Source organism: Lampetra planeri, chromosome 48 (genome assembly GCF_965212315.1).
Source record: "Lampetra planeri chromosome 48, kcLamPlan1.2.h2, whole genome shotgun sequence".
Taxonomy (NCBI): domain Eukaryota; kingdom Metazoa; phylum Chordata; class Hyperoartia; order Petromyzontiformes; family Petromyzontidae; genus Lampetra; species Lampetra planeri.
Genome location: NC_136154.1, coordinates 1,476,886 through 1,489,976, shown reverse-complemented (window position 1 = coordinate 1,489,976; position 13,091 = coordinate 1,476,886). Strand labels below are relative to the sequence as shown.

Genomic DNA, 13,091 nt, shown 5'->3' with positions numbered 1-13,091 from the left:
ATATTATTTGGTTATTCGTTCCTACCAGCCCACCCCGCAGGGTCCTGTTTAATAAGGACACCGTCGTCGAGTTGCCCTCGTCCCAAATTGCTCGCAATTAAACGAATGCTCTGCTCATTCCAGATACCCTTTATGTCTAATTTAGGAACGGTATTTGAGCAGCATTCCAACATTGCATCAATCATGGAACATGGTTTAGAATAAATTGGGATGCCTATTGGAAGAAAGAATCGTGTTTATTAAAGAATAAAACTCGCTCTTTTTGAGCGGTCAGAAAAGGGATCAAATGAGCACATCAGCTCAGGGTTGTGGCCGGTGTTAGCTGATAGTAAGCAAAAAAGTACTGGTAAACGCTGGGGATGTCAACTGTGGGGGTCGCTAGCCCCCGAGATCCCTCCCTCGATAATACTAACGGCCGGACTAACATCATCAATCGCCCCCCCGCTGCTAAGCGAACCGCCGCTAGGCTCCTCACCCAGGGTGTGGGAGCCGTCACCCGAGGATTCCCCTCCACCGCGGGTCCGCGTAGCAGGCATGGATAACCACGCACGCGCACACCCACACACAGCTCTGCACGGCACTCACCCAACCCTGACCACTCACGTTAAGATCGCGCACCTGTGTTACACACGTCGTGAACGTGCGCGCACACACGCATACAGCTCCACACGCGATACCCACTCCTGCGCCGCTCTGCGCCGCGCTGGCCGCCCACGTTACGATCGCGCACCTTGGGCACGCCGATTACGCACGCCGAGAGCTTACGCAAGTAACGAGCGCACGCAAGCGGGGCACACGCCGACACGACGACTCGTCCCCTCCCCCACTCGCGCGTGCACGTCAACACAAATATCGTACAAGGACGATTCTCCTCTCACACGGCTGCGTAGTCACGCCAACACACCAAAAGTGCTCTCCCCGGGCGTTAACGCACACACCTCCGTACCCGCACAATCGTACAGAGACCACGGCCTTTATGCGTACAACGACCACACACTCGCGAATGCAGTGCACGCTAATACCACGTTCCAAAAACACCCAACAACACGGTTTTGTTACTACGCTCGAGATTTTATTAGCCCTTGCTAACCAACCGAGCCACCCGTGTGTGTGTGCGGGACAGCAAGGCGCTTCTAACCCACACTCTGGTGCCGTGTAGCCCTATTCTATGCTGCGCTCTCTGCTAAACCGCTTTCCTACTCGTCCTTACCCCGAACTAACCCTCTCCTACGGATCCTACCCTCCGCTCTGAGGTGTTGTAAGGCGCGCAACACGATACCGTCTGTAGTCCTTGGTGACCTTGCGGCGCTCAGATCGTCCTGCAGACAATCTAGCGGCTCGCCCGATGACTCCTTCGTCGCTGACCCCGTGTCCAAACTCCAGAAGAAGAGAGTTCCCTACTGCCCCTGCGTTTTCTTTTAAACTATTCACATCAAAGGCTAGGAGCCCCCGTCCCGACCGCCTTGGTCTCTCGACCAATCCTGAGCCTAGGATTTCCCGCTCTTTTGCGATCCCGCCGGCCTTTGAACTTTCGACCAATCAGTCGTCCCGGGTCCTGATCCCAGCTATCTGCCTTGCTGACCCGTGTTTGTGTTTGTATGCGTTTCTAACTGCGGGGCTCTCTGAGCTCGCCGTGGTCGTGCGATCTCAAATCCGCCCACGGCGCCGCAGTGTTACTTGGCCTGGGAAGGGTCCTGTCCAATTCCCTGGCCCTGAGAAACCGTGGGGTAACCCCCCTAGGGGGCCCTCGGGTGAAAACTCAGGGTAGGTGACCCGACCACGAGGCCCTACGTGGGTGCGGGTGCGTGTTTATGTGGGGGGGGTGATGGGGGGCAGTGCGGCGGTGGAAGCCGGGCGGCTCCCTGGCTCGGCCGAGCGGCCCCGTCGCTGTGGCACCACATAGCCCCCCGGGGTGCCAGTCCCCGTCCCGGGTTGACTGGAGCACCTCGCCTGGGTTGCCCCCACGAGGTATCGCCGCGGGGTCCGCGGGATTCGCCCGGCCCTTGTGGCTGGCCTCGGGGGTGGCGGCTCCGTCTCCTGGGGCTCCGGCGGTGGTCTCCTCCTCCATTCCAACGGCTCCCCTCGGTCTCCGGCACCTGCGGGCTGGGGGACAAACTCAGAGGCGGTGGGGTTTAAGGGTCGCCGTCCTCGTCGCCCCCGGCCCCGCCCGGGGCCCCTCGGAGCCCGGGGCTCCGTGGGGCCCATATACTGCGCGAGGCCCCCGGGCACGGGGGGTGGGGGGACCCCGGGGTTTCGGGGTACTTGGACGGCGGGGCTCCCCCCCTCGGGGGCTGCTCGCCACGGCTTCAGTCGGCGGATGTTGACCACCATCTCCCGGCCCCTCTCTCCTCCCTGAATCAGCACCGTCCATGGTGAGATCTGCCGTCTCACAATCCAGGGTCCTCGCCAGTAGGTGGTCAGCTTCCCCACCTGTCCGGCACCGACGCGGGGAGTGTACAGCCACACCTCGGAGCCCGCAGTGTAGAAGGGGGGTTCCATACGGGGTCGGGCGCCCTGCTCTTGCCGCTGGTGCGCGGCCTCTCCGTGCGGGTAGGCTCGGCCCCTGGCCTCTCGCAGGGTCTCCAGCAAGTGCTCCATGGGGTGGCTCCCTTCCTCCCGTTGCGGCGGAGGGACACCGAACAGCAGATCTGCGGGCAGGCGAGACTCGCGACCAAACATCATTAGGAACGGGGTCTGTCCTGTAGATGTGTGAACGGCGGTGGTGTAGGCGAACAGGGCATAGGGGAGGTGTTCGTCCCAGTCCTGTTGATTCGCGGCCGCCATGCGTTTAAGCTTCCCGGCCAGAGTCTGGTTCATCCTCTCTACCATCCCGTTCGCCTGGGGGTGATATGCCGTGGTTCGGTCCTTCTGGATCCCGAACTCTCGGCACAGCGCCTGGAATAGTTCGGCCTCGAATTCACTACCCTGGTCGGTAATGACTCGTTCGGGGATCCCGCACTTAAGTACGTAGTTTTCCACGAAGGCCCGGGCCACTACGAGGGCTGTTTTATCCGGGATAGCCACCGCCACGGGGTAGCGGGTGAAGTACTCCACCGCTACAAGAATATATCGGTTGCCCCGGTGGGATCGTGGAAAGGGCCCCTGCAGGTCGATTCCGACCAACTGATTCGTCCGACTGACTCGGAACGGCCTCAGGGGTACCTGGTACCTCGCCGGCTTTTGCCCACACTGCTGACAGGCCCGGCAGCCCTGCACCCAGGCGGCCACATCTTGCGCTAATTTAGGCCAGAGATACTGGCGACGCAGAGTCTCCCGGGTGCGCCGTTCCCCATCATGGCCCCCGAGCGGGTGGTCGTGTACCAGTCGTAGTAGTTGGGGTCGCACATGGGCGGGAACACAGATGCACCCCGGCTGCCCAGCGTCGGCCAGTTCCCTCACCACCCCGTTTTCTACACACAACCGGGCATACAAACCGCTCCAGGGCCCTGGTAGTGCATCCTTCCTCTCTCGCAGTGCCGCCTCCACCGCCGCCAGATCCGGATCCCGCTGCTGGGTTTGTCGCAGCTGCTCGTCGTCCAAGCCCGGGAAGGCGCAGCCGACATCCTCTTGGATCCGCCCGGTTGGGGTGGGATGATCCGTCTGTCCCCGGGCTCCTTCTGCAGGGGTTCCTGCGGCGCACACTGCACTCTCTCTCGGGGGGGGGAGTTTAGTTTCCGCGCGCTCCTTGGGTTCTGCTGCCTGGCGGCAGCGTCCCCCCGTGAAGCACGGGCAGGCGTCTCCCTCCCTCGTCTCAGCGCGCACCGCGGGCCGTCTTGACAAGGCGTCCGCGTTCGCGTGTGTTCGCCCCGCTCGGTACTCAATCTGCAGGTTGTACTCCTGCAGCTGCGCCAGCCATCGAGCCATCTGCCCCCGCGGTTCCTTGAATGTAAGGAGGAACTGCAGTGCATAATGATCGGTGCGCACACGACATTTCCTGCCGTACAAGTACGGTCGGAACTGTTTACACGCGAAAATTACAGCATACAGTTCCTGACGGGTTACACAATAGTTCAGTTCGGCCCCGCTCAGGGTCCGACTGGCGTATGCGATGACCCGCTCCGTCCCACCCTGCACTTGCGACAGCACCGCGCCCAGCCCACTGCTGCAGGCGTCAGTGTCCAAAATAAAATCGGTGGTGAAATCTGGGAAAGCCAAGGTGGGGGTGTGGGTGAGGTGGTCTTTGAGTGTGGTGAAAGCCGTCTGGCAGGCCTCCGACCACTGATAGGGGTTCTTAGGGGAGGTGAGTTGGGTGAGGGGGCGTGCAATCTCACTGAATCCCTTTACAAATCGACGGTAATAAGTGGCGAGTCCCAAGAATGACCTGATCTCCGTCAGGTTCCTCGGCCGCGGCCAATCCACTACGGCACGCACCTTCTCGGGATCGGTGCTCACCCCTGCCTCGCTGACTCGGTGTCCGAGGTACCCCACCTCGCGTTGCGCAATGTAACACTTACGTGGCTTGAGCTTGAGATGGGCTGCTCGCAGTCGCTGGAATACTTCCCGCAGCCTGGACCAGTGTTCGGACAGCGACCTACTGAACACTATTACGTCGTCCAGGTAAATCAGGCACTGTTCCCACTGCAAGCCCCGCATCACCAACTCCATCAACCGCTGGAACGTCGCGGGCGCGTTAGTGAGTCCGAACGGCAACACTCGAAACTCAAACAGGCCCATCGGGGTGGTGAATGCTGTTTTTGGCCGATCCTCCTCCGTCATCTCCACCTGCCAGTAACCGGACGCCAGATCGAGGGTGGAAAAATACCGCGCTCCTGCGAGACTGTCGAAGGTGTCGTCGATGCGTGGGATGGGAAAAGCGTCGCCGAGGGTGACTGCGTTCAATTTTCGGTAATCAACGCAGAACCGAGTCGATCCGTCCTTTTTCGTTACCAGTACCACCGGGGCAGACCAAGGGCTCGCGGAGGGCTGGATTATGTTATCGCGTAGCATATCCGTGACTGCCTCTTTGATCTGGGTCCGTTCAGGCGCGCCCACTCGGTATGCGGGGAGTTTGATGGGTCGGGCTGCACCTGTGTCAATTTGGTGCTTGACCAGGTCGGTCCGGCCCACGTCCGAATCGTGCTCACTGAACACGTCGGCGTACTCCCGCAATAACCCGCGCAGCTGATCGGCCTCCCCCTTAGGTAAGGCTGCCCAAGGCACATGTAACGCATCCTGCAGGGGAACAATCTCGGCTCGGGGGGTCGGGCCGACCCGCCAGGCCAGATCCTGGCTGTCCTCGGGGCGGCCAGGGTCCTCCGCCCAGAGTGCGAACACCGAGTCGTTCGAGTGGCGAGCGTGCAGGGGGTGTACGGTGGCTACCGGGGTGCGTCGTCGTATCATTGCCGGGGTACTGTGTGGGTTAAACACACGTATAAACAGCCGGCCCCCATCTGCGTTTACCAGTGTGGCTGACCCTACCACCCCGTATCGCGATGCCAACTCCGGGTGAGGAGTCAGCATTACCTCGCCCGATGGTCGGTGGGTTGGGTCGGTGGAGAGGGTTGCCACTGGCACCAGCATCTCGGCGAGAGGCCCGATGGTGACGGCCGACACCAGCGTAGCGGCCACGGGTGTGAAGCGTGGGCGATTCGGCTCCTGTCCTAGGAACGGAATCCGCTCCCCGCTGCCCTCCACCGTAGCGCATCGTTGCCGGGGCTGTACGTTAAGTCCCAACTTTTCCAGGAGGTCCGTTCCTGCAATGCACTCGTGGCACAACACACTCGAAACGTAGAATTCCTGTGTGCACACCTGGTTTCCTAGACGGACCTCGAGGGAGACCTTCCCCAGCAACCCCATCCCGGCTCCGCTTGCCGTGTGCAGCGCGCGATCCGGGGCCTGCAGGCAGCCCACGTCCACCCCGAGCATGCTGCAGTGCGCGGCGCTCATGAGAGAGGCCACGGCGCCCGTGTCCAACAGGATCCGGGTGCGCTGCCCGTTCACCTGGCCTTCCACCAGCGACGTGGCTCCCGTTATCCCTGCCACCAGCTCCCGCAGCCAATCGCCCGAGGTCCCTGCGCCCTTGGGTGTTGTCGTTGTAACCTGTTTATGGATCACTCGCTCGCCATTATTATTACAGCTGGTTTGGGTCGGGTCCACGTCGATTTCATCCCCCGGTGGTCCCCTCTCTAGGGGGGGCTTAGTGTTTGACCTATGCATCGGCCTCGCACGGGCGAGCTGAGGGCAGTCCCTCATGAGATGCCCTCGACGGTCGCACACATAACACGTCCTGGGAGGAGTGGCGGCTCTGTGGCGAACTTTCTGCCCACTCCCTCCTCCCCCCGTGCGCTGTTGCTCATACTCTGCTTCTAGTCGGGCTATCCTTCCAGTTAGCCCTCCTACCGCGGAGTCTAGGTCCCCCATTTCGGATCGGATGGTCTCAACGGAGGATTGCACCTGGGTTACCTGGCCGGCTATATCTCCCATGCCGGTCTGTAACCCAGCTACCCAACCCGGGGTTGTCTCGCGGGACACGGGAGGTTCTCTTTCCCGTCCCCTTACCGTCCTCGCGAGCTCCTGTTCCTCCTCCTCGTCTTCCGAGAGCAGGCTCGCAATGGCGCGCTCTCGTCCCAGCCCCCGGAGCTGCGCGCGTTCGCTGTGAATTCTTTCACACTTACGTGCGCGCTCGACAAGGGTGTTAAAGGGAAGACGTGGGCAGCTCATGTCTGGCTGCCACCACGCCGTGCGAGACAGGTACCGCTGGATTTTCTCGGCGGCCAGTTCCTCAATAACCTCAGTTGCGTACCCCGGGCGTGCGATCTTTGTTAACTCGCGCACATCCTCGGCGTAATCACGGAGATCTTCGCCAGGTTGGCGACGGCGCGCCTCTAAGGCCGATTTTGCTTCCTCCTCGTCACGTGTGCCAAAACGCTGATCGAGTCGGCGCATCAGCTCCTCTAGCTGTGTCTGTGCGCTCGCGGGTAACGCTTCTACAAAATCGGCTGCCCGCCCATCAAGATTCATATTAAGTTGACGTACTGCCTGCGCGTCCGTCCATCCATTAATTTCCTTGGCCCCTAAGAGATTTCGGGCGAATGCCTTCCACGAAGGGGCCCCCCGGCCGGTAAATATCAGTCTTATTTTAGCGTGAGGTAACGCGGGGGTCCGTACCGCTTCCGACACCAATTTGTGGGGGTCGCTAGCCCCCGAGATCCCTCCCTCGATAATACTAACGGCCGGACTAACATCATCAATCGCCCCCCCGCTGCTAAGCGAACCGCCGCTAGGCTCCTCACCCAGGGTGTGGGAGCCGTCACCCGAGGATTCCCCTCCACCGCGGGTCCGCGTAGCAGGCATGGATAACCACGCACGCGCACACCCACACACAGCTCTGCACGGCACTCACCCAACCCTGACCACTCACGTTAAGATCGCGCACCTGTGTTACACACGTCGTGAACGTGCGCGCACACACGCATACAGCTCCACACGCGATACCCACTCCTGCGCCGCTCTGCGCCGCGCTGGCCGCCCACGTTACGATCGCGCACCTTGGGCACGCCGATTACGCACGCCGAGAGCTTACGCAAGTAACGAGCGCACGCAAGCGGGGCACACGCCGACACGACGACTCGTCCCCTCCCCCACTCGCGCGTGCACGTCAACACAAATATCGTACAAGGACGATTCTCCTCTCACACGGCTGCGTAGTCACGCCAACACACCAAAAGTGCTCTCCCCGGGCGTTAACGCACACACCTCCGTACCCGCACAATCGTACAGAGACCACGGCCTTTATGCGTACAACGACCACACACTCGCGAATGCAGTGCACGCTAATACCACGTTCCAAAAACACCCAACAACACGGTTTTGTTACTACGCTCGAGATTTTATTAGCCCTTGCTAACCAACCGAGCCACCCGTGTGTGTGTGCGGGACAGCAAGGCGCTTCTAACCCACACTCTGGTGCCGTGTAGCCCTATTCTATGCTGCGCTCTCTGCTAAACCGCTTTCCTACTCGTCCTTACCCCGAACTAACCCTCTCCTACGGATCCTACCCTCCGCTCTGAGGTGTTGTAAGGCGCGCAACACGATACCGTCTGTAGTCCTTGGTGACCTTGCGGCGCTCAGATCGTCCTGCAGACAATCTAGCGGCTCGCCCGATGACTCCTTCGTCGCTGACCCCGTGTCCAAACTCCAGAAGAAGAGAGTTCCCTACTGCCCCTGCGTTTTCTTTTAAACTATTCACATCAAAGGCTAGGAGCCCCCGTCCCGACCGCCTTGGTCTCTCGACCAATCCTGAGCCTAGGATTTCCCGCTCTTTTGCGATCCCGCCGGCCTTTGAACTTTCGACCAATCAGTCGTCCCGGGTCCTGATCCCAGCTATCTGCCTTGCTGACCCGTGTTTGTGTTTGTATGCGTTTCTAACTGCGGGGCTCTCTGAGCTCGCCGTGGTCGTGCGATCTCAAATCCGCCCACGGCGCCGCAGTGTTACTTGGCCTGGGAAGGGTCCTGTCCAATTCCCTGGCCCTGAGAAACCGTGGGGTAACCCCCCTAGGGGGCCCTCGGGTGAAAACTCAGGGTAGGTGACCCGACCACGAGGCCCTACGTGGGTGCGGGTGCGTGTTTATGTGGGGGGGGTGATGGGGGGCAGTGCGGCGGTGGAAGCCGGGCGGCTCCCTGGCTCGGCCGAGCGGCCCCGTCGCTGTGGCACCACACAACACTCGGTAAAGTATAATATTACTTGTCAAATAAGATGGTACAAATATGTGTAGTTAAATATTTTTTACATGGTTAATAACATCTTTCCAATGATTACTCATTCGTGTTATTTAGTGCAGTAAATACGTGTTACTTATTGCAGTAAAAACAACCCATCGGATGAACCATCCTGCGCTCCTAGAATATCAACTCTGTCGGTGCATTAAACGTAAGATTATATATTTTCTTTAAACATTCGACTGCAGAGTCACTTGAGTTGAATTTGAGTGGTGATGATTGTGCACCGTGCCTCGATCTTGTTCAAGGCGCGCGACCCTTCTGCAGTGCGTGAGCTACTCACCTCTTGCCACGTAAAATGTTAAACTTTCTATTTAATGTCGGTTAATTTTGAGTAAATTTCTTCAGTTTGTTGTCCATCTGAAAATCCATATATTTATTCATTTCAAAGTTCGATTAAAACGTCCAGTTAAAAGTTCGGTGACAAGGGACTGTTGACATGGCGCGCAGTCCTCACCATAGCGCGAGAGGAGGAATCGCGAGCGCGCGAGGCAAAACTTAAATAGAAAATATTTCGTTGGAATTAAATATGAGTAGTCTGTTGAAGCATCTTGTCTTGCAAAAAATTCGAGTGCGTTTTAAATAGTGTTCATCAGTAACACTTTTGAAAACCGACAATCGTCATAGCATGCCCTGACCGAACAATGTCTCCCAAATGTTGGTTGTTCACTTGTTTTGAAGTATAATTTATATCGTGAGCATTGTCGTATATTGCATAAGTAACGTACATTAAAGAAGTGATCTTCGTGATAATGTATCAACTAGATGCATGTAAGTATGAACGTTACGGGAGTAATCGAGCCCAAAGGCAGGCGTGATAAACACAGTGAGTATGGTGGCAACTCCCTCACCAGAGCTGAGTTCTGGATGATCTCAGCGACGTCCGCATTCAGTACGCCGCTTCTATAATAACCTCGGGCCTGGAGAACACTCGTTTCGAATTCGTGAGAGCGCTGATTTCGATTTCAAAGAGGCGAGGCGATAAAAGCGACGTCTTGAGATGGCGGAAACTGCTCCTGCTCAACCACCAGCTGCGGCTACTTCAGCGCCTAAAAGCCCCAAGAAGAAGCGCGCCGCTCCAAAGGCCAAGAAGGTCGGCCCCAGCGTGTCCGAGCTCATCCTCAAGGCTCTGGCCAGCAGCAAGGAGAGGAACGGCGTGTCTCTTCCTGCGCTCAAAAAGTCGCTTGCTGCCGGAGGATACGACGTGGAGAAGAACAATGCCCGCGTGAAGTTGGCCATCAAGAAGCTCGTGGCCAAAGACGCCGTGGCGCAAGTGAAGGGCAGCGGCGCGTCTGGCTCTTTCAAACTCAACAAGGAAAAGGCTGCCGCAAAGGCGAAGCCCAAGTCGTCAACGGCAAAGCCCGCAGCTAAAAAGCCCGCGGCAGCCAAGAAGGTGAAGAAGCCCGCGGCAGCCAAGAAGACCGCGCCCAAGAAGTCTCCCAAGAAAGCAAAGAAGCCCGCGGCTGCCAAGGCGGCCAAGAGCCCCAAAAAGGTGAAGTTGGCTGTTAAGCCCAAGAAGGCGGCGAAGAGCCCAGCCAAGCCCAAGGCTGCGAAGCCCAAGGTCGCTAAGCCCAAGACCGTCAAGGCCAAGGCCGCCAAACCCAAGGTGGCCAAGCCCAAGAAGGCCGCGGCCAAGCCCAAGAAGACTGCGCCAAAGAAGTGAATCCGATCGGACGACGCTCGATTCACTCCACCTCAACGGCTCTTTTCAGAGCCACCCACTTAGTTAAAAAAGTGAACCAGATGCTGCTGCGCTTCCATTAGTTCATCGGTAACACATGACAGTGTATTACGTTGCTGTTGAATGCGTGCCATATTCTGTAAGTCAAACCCATTTACGGCGTGGCGATGGTTGCTCGCCTTGCCTCGGCCCTGATCAAGGAGCTCGACGCTTGGTGCAGTTCAATCGTGAGGATTTGTGTAGATTGGATAAGTTACGTACATTCGCCAAATTAACTATAACATTTTACCCACTCGATGTGTTTTAAGCATTGATGTGATGGGAGTAATCGAGCCCGAAAGCAGGGATCACAAACACAGGCGAGGCGGGTGGCAGCTCCCTCACTCGAACGGAGTGCAGAGTAATCTCAGCGACGTCCGAATTATGTGTTGCACCTCTTCATTCCGTCATCATGTTACTGGTGCCAAATATGGAATTTAGTCTAAAAAGGTATTGATTCCAGACAGCTTTACTCAATTTGCCTTCATTCGCTCGTTCTCGCCTTTTCACTTTGTTTTGTAAACATTGCGGTGCACCATCTAAACTTCTCTATTAAAATTAATTTCTATACGTAAATATCGCATTGTTTGCAATGTCTTTCTTACTTTGGGAGAACTAGTTGGTGACGTTCACTCAACTATTGTGTTGGAAGCCGTTTAGCTTCACACGATTATAAAGTTAGTTCATCTTGTTCACTTGAAAACAAGACCTTACACCGATTATTCACTCCACGTGCAATCTTGCAACAGATCGCGTTCCTCTCGCGTTCGCTGCGGGTGTGCCAATATCATTACAGAGTGCTTCGAAGAAGGGTCATTGCCCAAAACGTCGCATATTATACATGTCAAGGAAGTGTTATTGACGACAGTGGAGGGTTTTCTTCGTCACAGAGGTTAAAGGTCTAAGGTTTAAGGCGGAGCCATCGCGGAGGGCAGGGGTGGTCGGTGACGTCACCACGCTTCGGGTATAAAGGCGGCTGCTGCTGCAAGCTGAGCGCGCAGTCTCTCGCGAGCTTTGTCAGAAGTAGTCGGAATGTCTGGACGCGGTAAAGGCGGTAAGGGGCTCGGCAAGGGAGGCGCAAAACGCCATCGCAAGGTGCTGCGCGACAACATCCAGGGCATCACCAAGCCCGCCATCCGCCGCCTCGCTCGCCGCGGCGGTGTGAAGCGCATCTCGGGCCTCATCTACGAGGAGACCCGCGGCGTCCTGAAGGTCTTCCTTGAGAACGTCATCCGCGACGCCGTCACCTACACGGAGCACGCCAAGCGCAAGACCGTCACCGCCATGGACGTGGTCTACGCCCTCAAGCGCCAGGGCCGCACTCTCTACGGCTTCGGAGGCTGAGCGCCCATCTCTCGCACACTAAGCCAACCCAAAGGCTCTTTTCAGAGCCACCCACCTCTTCGAAACTGCTTGCGCCAGTGTTGCCAAATACTTTCTAAATGGAGCACATGTCCTGGGTTGTTGCGCGCCAATTCCTCGTGAGCGTGGTGGACGTTTGCTTGTTGAGTTGGCGAATCTTCATCTGCTTGCACATGAATGAAAGAAATCAAGGTATTCGCGACACGTCACATTTAACAAGGCGTGATTCTTGAACGCGTTAATACAGTACCCATTTCTGGTATTTCACCGAGCGCTTGTATTTTTCCAAATTGCGTTCATAAAACGCCCGTGCGCCGTATTAGACGAGTGGTGAAACAATCCCTCGTAAGAAACAAAAAAACCCACGCTCAAAACACAATATACTGTATTGGGTATTCTCGTCATCCTTTTTAAAACAAAGGCAATGCCATGGCTGCAATTCACTAATATACATGTTTGGACATTACATTGTGTTATATTTGCAGTAAAAATCGATATTAAAGTGAACATCGCGTCCGCGTTTCTCATTGGACGCTGATGGAGAGGGATGGTACTAAAAGAGCCACTCAGCAGCGCCGCGCACTACGATCCTCTGATTTGCATCTCGCCTCCTATAAAAGGAGCTCAACGCGCGACCGACATCCACATTCGCTTCCCGTCTGTTCTGACCTGAAGCTGCCTACAACGCGTCGACATGCCCGATCCTCCCGCATCAAAGAGCGCTGGGCCGGCCAAGGTTCCTGCTCCCAAGAAGGGCTCCAAGAAGGCTGTGACCAAGGCTACGCGCAAGGATGGCAAGAAGCGACGCCACCGCAGGAAGGAGAGCTACGCCATTTACATCTACAAGGTGATGAAGCAGGTGCACCCCGATACCGGCATCTCGTCCAAGGCAATGAGCATCATGAACTCGTTCGTCAACGACATCTTCGAGCGCATCGCTTCCGAGGCGTCCCGCCTGGCGCACTACAACAAGCGCTCCACCATCACTTCTCGGGAGATCCAGACCGCAGTGCGACTGCTGCTCCCCGGCGAGCTGGCCAAGCACGCCGTGTCGGAGGGCACCAAGGCCGTCACCAAGTACACAAGCTCCAAGTGAAGCCTCGACTCCACCATTAATTACAAAGGCTCTTTTCAGAGCCACCCACCTCAACGAACCTGCTTGTACCAGTCCTAGCAGGAGTACAAAACGAAACTTCCAACAAAGCCCCGGTTCACGCGGGGACATTGTTCGCTCATTGAGTGAAGTGGAGAGATCGAACGCATTTTAACATGTTTCCACGTGAATAAAAGC

General features: G+C 57.2%; 3 protein-coding genes across 3 annotated transcripts; all 3 read left to right on the top strand.

The window, feature by feature from the left end:
- The first annotated feature begins 9,655 nt into the window (after positions 1-9,655).
- On the top strand, positions 9,656-11,014 carry LOC144733820 (histone H1.2-like). The gene has a single exon (XM_078615829.1). It carries the CDS (start codon positions 9,719-9,721, stop codon positions 10,379-10,381), a length of 663 nt encoding a protein of 220 aa, XP_078471955.1. The 5' UTR covers positions 9,656-9,718; the 3' UTR covers positions 10,382-11,014.
- Positions 11,015-11,470: 456 nt separating this feature from the next.
- LOC144733691 (histone H4) lies at positions 11,471-11,782 on the top strand. The gene has a single exon (XM_078615718.1). It carries the CDS (start codon positions 11,471-11,473, stop codon positions 11,780-11,782), a length of 312 nt encoding a protein of 103 aa, XP_078471844.1.
- Positions 11,783-12,494: 712 nt separating this feature from the next.
- Positions 12,495-12,896, top strand: LOC144733690 (histone H2B type 3-B). Its single transcript, XM_078615716.1, has one exon. It carries the CDS (start codon positions 12,495-12,497, stop codon positions 12,894-12,896), a length of 402 nt encoding a protein of 133 aa, XP_078471842.1.
- Positions 12,897-13,091: the final 195 nt, after the last annotated feature.

Coding starts and splice junctions, on each gene's coding strand:
- LOC144733691 (XM_078615718.1), top strand. CDS start 11,471: ATGTCTGGACGCGGTAAAGGCGGTAAGGGGCTCGGCAAGGGAGGCGCA.
- LOC144733820 (XM_078615829.1), top strand. CDS start 9,719: ATGGCGGAAACTGCTCCTGCTCAACCACCAGCTGCGGCTACTTCAGCG.
- LOC144733690 (XM_078615716.1), top strand. CDS start 12,495: ATGCCCGATCCTCCCGCATCAAAGAGCGCTGGGCCGGCCAAGGTTCCT.